The sequence below is a fragment of the Montipora foliosa genome, chromosome 10, assembly GCF_036669935.1.
Source record: "Montipora foliosa isolate CH-2021 chromosome 10, ASM3666993v2, whole genome shotgun sequence".
Lineage (NCBI taxonomy): Eukaryota > Metazoa > Cnidaria > Anthozoa > Scleractinia > Acroporidae > Montipora > Montipora foliosa.
This window is the reverse complement of record NC_090878.1, coordinates 8,560,746-8,568,245: the sequence shown is the minus strand read 5'-3', so window position 1 is coordinate 8,568,245 and position 7,500 is coordinate 8,560,746. Positions and strand designations below refer to the sequence as shown.

At 40.5% G+C, this 7,500-nt stretch overlaps 1 protein-coding gene across 3 annotated transcripts in view; it reads left to right on the top strand.

The window, feature by feature from the left end:
* Window positions 1-7,500, top strand: part of LOC137973599 (transient receptor potential cation channel subfamily A member 1-like) — a 52,409-nt gene that overhangs the window by 8,872 nt on the left and 36,037 nt on the right. For all 3 annotated transcript variants that reach the window (XM_068820442.1, XM_068820443.1, XM_068820444.1), the window contains 8 exons: window positions 771-858; window positions 3,110-3,285; window positions 3,423-3,530; window positions 3,975-4,083; window positions 4,979-5,076; window positions 5,664-5,711; window positions 6,236-6,421; window positions 7,323-7,500. The exon at window positions 7,323-7,500 is cut by the window's right edge and continues 11 nt beyond it. In XM_068820442.1, the coding sequence (XP_068676543.1) occupies window positions 771-858; window positions 3,110-3,285; window positions 3,423-3,530; window positions 3,975-4,083; window positions 4,979-5,076; window positions 5,664-5,711; window positions 6,236-6,421; window positions 7,323-7,500 (991 nt within the window). The remainder of the gene's footprint in view (window positions 1-770; window positions 859-3,109; window positions 3,286-3,422; window positions 3,531-3,974; window positions 4,084-4,978; window positions 5,077-5,663; window positions 5,712-6,235; window positions 6,422-7,322) is intronic.

The window sequence follows — 7,500 nt, the reverse complement described above, 5'->3', positions numbered from 1 at the left end:
AGGATGGTAACCTCTGACAAAATCAATTAGTCATTTAATACTTTTAAATAATATACACGAAAAATTTCAGCGCGTTGATTGGCTGAGAGCACGTCATTTAACCCCGAACAGAGTGCAGGAAAGTGAAATAACGCAGAAAGTTGAAATAGTGCAATAAAGGTGAAACTGTTGCATTGATAACCAATCAAATGCGAGCGCTGGTTGGCTCAATTCATGATGCAATTTTTCCGTGATTGCGTGATACGTGTGTGTTGCTTCTGCTTAACCATCAGAAGTAATTACATGATTTTTCTCGTGCAATTTGGAATCAATAAGCACTTGTAAACGTTTTCAAAGACTACAAAAAGCACTCGCCTTACGGGCTCGTGCACTTTTGTGCACATCTTTGAGTTACTCGTGCTTTTTTATTCCAAATTGCACTCGAAATCATGCTATTACCTATACAAATTGAAAACTCAAGTTGGCCGTTGTGCAAACTGATTTCTGCAAGAGAGATTTGCGATGATATTAAGTTTTTGCTGTTTTTTTCTCGTTTAGGCCATTCATAAACACTGCAGCCTGCGAACAATACCTCTAGTTTTCGTGGTTCTGTGCAGTTATTCAAACCCCTCCTTTCCTGGCCCAATTTCTCGCGCCGTCTGCGCTTTTTCGCCGATTGTGAAAAGGGTTAAGAAAAAACGTGGTCGTATTTTTACCTTCGTTTCAATATTTGCATAAATGCGTCGAACGTTAAGAGCTTGCGGAGAAAGAGAATTCTTCTTCTTTTGCAGGTCAGTCTTGCACCGGCAGATAAGCTTCATCATTTGATTCTTGAGGGAAACCAAGAGGCGGCTATCAAGCTTATTAACAAAGGAAATGGTCAGTAAACATGGCGATTAGCTCTAAAGGCCTGCCCAAACGGTAAAACATCTTAAAACATTGTTGGGTGGTAAACCATTTTTTCGTTTGGCCACCTTGTTTTGTGCCGGCTGTTTAAACATGTTTTAATATTTGAACGCTAGACTGACTGAACACAGATGATCGACGAAGGACGGTGACATCAACAATAACATTGCTAGCTATTGCTGAACACCATCTACAGAGAAACCACAGAATCGAATTGGACTCTGCTGAATGTGTTACCTACAGCAGTAACTACTACAAACGGATCGTACTAAAAAGCTGGCTTACTAACTTAGAAGAGACACCAATAAACCGACCTTCAACTTCCCGCACCTTACAAACGACTTATCGACGACATCAACAACAGGAAAACATCACACTGATAAATCAGAGTACTGCCGGACGTATTATTCTACGATCCACGTACGGACCTTTGACCTATAGACGGAACGAAATGCACCTATCACTGTTTAGTGTTCACAGCCAACTACACCCAAGCTCAACTGACAGTCGACCAATAACATCACGAATAAGTTGACCCATGACATATACGACCGGAGTTTTTATTGTTGGTTTTCACTCACGTGATCAACAGCCATGTAAAACGTTTGCATAACAGATTTGGTCGAGGCTCCAACATGGCCGCCGTTTCTTTGTTTAAGGGCTCCAAAATGGCGGCCGTGACGTCATCTGAAAATCGAGACGTTACAGAAATCAATTGACTCTGAAGATGACTTCCGCTCACTTTGCCTAAACGTCAGTCAATGTCATCTCAAACAGTCCTTCTCAGGACTACACTCACCCGGACGATCGAACTTTACTTATTAATTATGATGTTTTAACGCGTTGGGCATGATTGGTATTCTGCCAAATATTTGTTAAAAACATCGTGTAACATTTCTTTTTTCTCGTGTTTGGTGAGTGTTGGTGACCGATGATTTGCATATTTGGACAGATACTCAAAACATGTTTGAGTTTATTATTATTGTATCTATCTATTATTATTGTATCTATGGATACGGTGTCGTGTAACACAGCACATGTAGTTTTTAAGCATCCACAGATGACCAAATGTCACCCCTTTGGGTGGGTGGATGTGGATAAGAATGTAATGGTTTAATCCTTCATAAGAAAAGCACTTGCTCAAGATTAAATGTTTTTGTAATTCCCTGTAGAAGTGAATATGCTTTTTAAGGCTCAGTGTCGCTTTTTTCCTAATTTCGAGAATCCTTATTTTTCAAATAGGAAACGTTGTCGAGTGGAACGGCCATTAGCCTGTGTGCAAGCCACCCCCATCCACAAGATGGCGAGGGGACGGCTGTACACAGGCTAAACGGCTATCTGGATAGTATCTATAATCGAAAGCTAAGGCTGAAACATTTCCTCTCTCTTTTTTGAGTCTCCTTAGACAAAAACTGAACGTTTTCACCATCATAGGGTATTGGAACATACATTTTGTAATTGGTTTCTGTGGATGCTTAAAAATCCGCAAGTTCGCAAAAATCGCGACTCTTGTTGGGGACTAGTGTTCTCTTGCTTTTCAGTGTTTGCGATCTTTGCGATTTTTCGCAATCGCAAGCAAACCTGGACATAATTGTTTATCTAGTACGCCAAAGTGCTTCATTGAGGGTGCGTCCGATTGACCGTATTCCGGAATAGGAATACATGGAATAGAAGCTAGAAATCCTTCACTTTTACGGAAATTCACATTAAAATTGTCAAACACCTGCTAAAATGCTATTTTAAACATGTCTTTATTATCCTTGTTGCTTCAAAACTCCAAACATACCGTTTTAAACCATCACTTCTCGTATTCTTATTCCGGAATAGAGTCAATCGAACACACCCTTAAAAAATGTTGGCGCAGACGTATATTCTGATGTCATAAGGGAGTTAAGCAAAGACGACGAAGACAGCTACAAGAACGCCACAAATGAGTAAAAACACATTTTGATACAGTTTCCCGACAACGACGTGAAATAATGACCAAATTTGAGGTGATGCGGGAGGGAACCAGTGAGTACCTGACGATAAATTCTCAATACCACTTTTGTTCATGAAATGTTGTTACACACTTTTCGTGCCGAACGACTATTGTAGAGTTATCAAGAAGTTATTGCAATGAAAGGAAATAATATTTTTAGACAACGTTTTGTACCCCCTCGTCGTTGTCCTTTATAAGCTCCTTACCAAGCTTTTAATCCCTTTCTCCGTATGCAAACTCTAGATACAAACAAGCAGGACAGGTCTGGTAAAACTCCTCTACACACAGCAATTCTCTCAAAACAATACAATATAGTAGACAAGCTTCTCAGATTTGGTGCAGATGTCACCATTTGTGATGATACAGGAGATACACCCTTACACACAGCCATTCATGTTGGAAGTGAGAAACTGGTGATGGTAAGTATGCCACTGTCTTTAACTTCTGAGTTACCGCAAAAAAATGAAGTAATGATAACAATATTTTACGCCAAAGCTAATTGTTTCCCAAGCCTTATACAATGCTAAGAGTCTCTTTACTTTCTCCCCTTTCAAAGACCCTCATCCATCAAGGTAATTGTGATGTCGAAGCTCTGGGACGGAATTCAGCTACTCCACTCCATCTTGCAGCTGAAATGGACAATGACACTATTTGCAAGATTCTGGTGAGATTTGAGACACAAAAGACCTTTTTGTTTACCTAAAACTATGAAAATGACCCAAAAACATCAGAACTTGTCAACTTGACAATATCCTTAAGGAATTAAGCACACATATATACAAATGGCAGAAAGCAACACACGGTAATGAAGTAACATTTTTTCCCTCGGATTCATAGCCCAGGAAACGCTCTGTAGTGGGGCGGGGGGGGGGGGGGAAGGGAGGGATAGAGTTAGGGTTTAGGGTTAGGGGTTCAGACTTAACAGCTTAACAGCCTATCGAAACACCTGATAAAACACTCCTCGTTAGTATTCTTTGTAGAATCCTAAGTTGCTAGTTTCGATACGTGACATCAAATATATCAACGGATAACAATAACAAAAAGTACCCATGTTCCTCATTAATTTTCTCTGCACAAATTAAAACGCTTTGGTGGGTTTCTGCTATAGGTGGAAAACAGAGCTGGGCTCGTACCTTTGGATGCAGATAAGATGACCCCTGTTAGCCGAGCCATGGAGAGAGGAGCTGTTAAGTCAGCCAAATACCTGCTAGAGATCAGTAAGTTCTTAGCTTTTTTCTGTAATTCACTATTTAATCGACTCCCTCTGCATCTCACTCCTTGTTGAATCTTATTGATGAACTCTTTCCTTCTTTGTTTTGGTGAAGTCGACAAGACATAACTAATGCACATAGCATTTCTATGGATTTTCAATTCTTCATTTACAGTTCTAGTTTCTAATGTTACAGATATGTTCCACGAATATGCTACTTGACATGCGTGGTGACAGCGTGAAACGAGCATTTTCACGCATTTTCGTAGCACTTTTAACCAGGATGAGTATCACATTCCATGAACAATGGTAGGAGAAAGGCGGATATGAAATTAATTATACTCCGCCTGGTTTTGTGCTGGTAAACTGAACCACCGCCCACTGGTGGCAGTTGGTTGAGCACTGGACTGTCACGCGGGAGGTCATGAGTTCAACTCCGGCCGGACCAACACCCAGGGTCTTAAAATAACTGAGGAGAAAGTGCTACCTTTGTAACTACATTTGCAAATGGTTAGACTTCCAAGTCTTCTCGGATAAGGACTATAAGCTGGAGGTCCCGTCTCACAACCCTTCAATGTTTATAATACTGTGGGACGTAAAAGAACCCACACATTTGTCGCTAAGAGTAGGGCACGTAGTTCCCGGTGTTGTGATCTGTCTTCTGTTGTGTATCATGCATGGTTGGAAGGGTAAAAAAAGGGCCACAGTAATTGGCCCAAGCTGTTGTGGCGCTCTGCCAGCTTGACTGGAAAAGTTAATTAATAAAGAAAATAAATTGTGGTTGAGTGGAGTCGAGTCAACAACTCTTGTGTGCTCCTCTTCAGTAAAAATTAAAATGTGCATAAAACCTTCTTTTTACTTAAAAAATTGTTCATTTTGTCACGATTTATTCTTTTTCACAGCTAAAAAGACTCTAGGGTCTGTTGAAGACTTGATGTATAATGTTGATCTCGATGGTAGCTCTCTTCTTCACTTGGCAGTCAACAGCTGTGTGTTAGGGGTAAGGGCGGGCTTCTACGTAAAGTGGGGCGTAAAGTGGGTTTGGTAGGAAACAGTTCCAGGGGTAGTGTTTTGTGTACAGTATCACATTATGCACAATTCCAAACAAGGGACAAAGACACAGGGGGTTAAAACCTAAGTGGTTACCTTTTTTATCGTATTTGCATCTAAAAAAAAACTAAAGGTCAGCATGCAATGCAACTCATCCTGGCTTTTTGAGCGATCACAACACTGATGGTAGCTCGTTTTTGCAAATTATTCGTCCCACGATTTATGCGCCATCCATCGTGAGTGGTGGTTGCGTAAATTCGTGTCCATTTCTTATTACTTTCAGGCGGCGTGAAAGCTGAAGAGGGCTAAGAGATTTAGTCTAAATAATCTATTGTCTATTTGTAAACCTCCTGTGCACAATAACCTTGTTGTAAGCATTCCATTTTTTAGGGCGATCATTGACCTGCTGATCCATTGTGACAGACCATAAAGGACAAATTTTATGGTCGAAAAAGTAACCCCCTTATTTCGAGCTCATTGTTCGTAAACAAAATGTCGTTAAATTAATCTTCTCCTTTTCCCTTTTTATGTTGTCAGGTGGTTGAATTGTGTGTGGAGTATGGAGCTCGCATAAGGCAACCCAGGGTAATTTATCAATGATGCGTTGTTTGTTTGCTTGTTGTTTTTGTTGCTTTGCTTAATTTGGAGCACCATGTTGAAACCTTATGCAATCAGTTTGCTCACACTCAGTAATTTACTCCCAATCACAAAAGAAGCAAAACAAGCAACCCCAAGGCGATACGTGTTAATCTAGAAAGGAAATACTTTCAAAATTAGTCAAACATATTAAGACATTAAAGGAAGGTAAAAAACAAGGAAGAGATAATATTACTATGGGTAATAACACAAAAGAATAAAGGTTTGACTCTATTTTGTGTCAGCTGTTTTCTGACTTGTAGACGTTTCGGTTACAGATTAACAGTATAACTAAGGGTAAGATAAGCTCCATTTATTGATTGCGTAAGATACTGGTAAGGCTATTGCATTGATGTCCCTTTTAAAATTGTCAATATTGATCAGATTGGTCTTAGTTTAATGAAAGCGTTTAAAATGATATTATTTTATCATCCCGGCCAGTCCTTAATTTCTCTATTTTGTTTATTCATCAGAAAACAGATAAGATAACAGCATTTCACATGGCCTGTGAACTAGGCTCAATGCCCATTGTTGAATTTCTTGTCAGCAAAGACCCAGCAGTGTGTAGAATAACTCTTGTTGACTCTGAAGGCAAAACACCCCTTCACTTGGCTGCTGGCAAAAACCAGGTTCAGGTTGTGGAGTTTCTGTTAAAAAATGTAAGTATCATGTAAAGGACACTTCAAATAGATGAATAATCACTGAGATTACACTGTTCACAAATACAATACCGAAGCAACATTTGTTTGGCTCTAATGAAAGTGACAGTGATAAGACTAATCATTAATCGATCGATCAATCCTGTTCCATCTATTCGTCCTTGCGTCCACCTGTCTTTCCAATCATAGTTGTTCCAATGGACAATTCAGATATGCTCATCTGATTCTGTGTTTGTACGCCTGACTCAGCAAGACATGAAAATTAGCCAGCCAGCAAGCCAGGCTGTTTGTAGTCAGGTGGATTGATAAGTTGATTGGCTGGTGAGTGGTTCACTCAGTCAGTCGGTCATTCACTTGAATCGGCAGTCATTCAGTCAAGAATTAGTTATAATATCGATACCGCTGGAAAACCTCTCATCCAACGATTTATGTCTGAGGTTTCTTTGCTTCGTAAGTAGATAACCTGGTTTAACTGGGCATGCGCTGGGCTCACACTACTAACCTCAATAACCTCTCTATAGGTTATCTGACTCCACAAGATGGCCAAGCATTCATAAATCGATCAAGATTTTCGTTTGAGCTTCCCAAACAAATCTGTATTTGCAGCTGCGATGCGCGACTATAATGTCGAAACACCATCGTTTACGAAACCTGTCTGATGTATTCCTGTCTGTTTTCTCCTTTAAACACACTGTCCCGACCCCCTCCTCCCCCCAAGCACTGTTGCAAAACATATCCTCACAGACGTTTTCACGCAGATAACACTGGCAGGGGCGGGAAGGGGGTGTTCTTGGTATTGATGGGTCAGTATGTTGATAGAAAGGAAATGTGTGCTGGTTCAAAGCTAAAATGTCAAGTGTCTCAACACTGAAAATTGATCTACGATTGTTCAACTTCTTAGGGAGCAACATTGGATCCGAGGGATGACGAGAGACGTACACCCCTGTTCATGGCGGCACGTTATAACGCTGCTAACGTTGTTCAGCTCCTCATGGACCGAGGAGCTGACGTCACCATCCGGGATACGTCTCTCCGATCTATGCTTCATGCTGCTGTGGGTGATGTTAAGTCTATGGAAG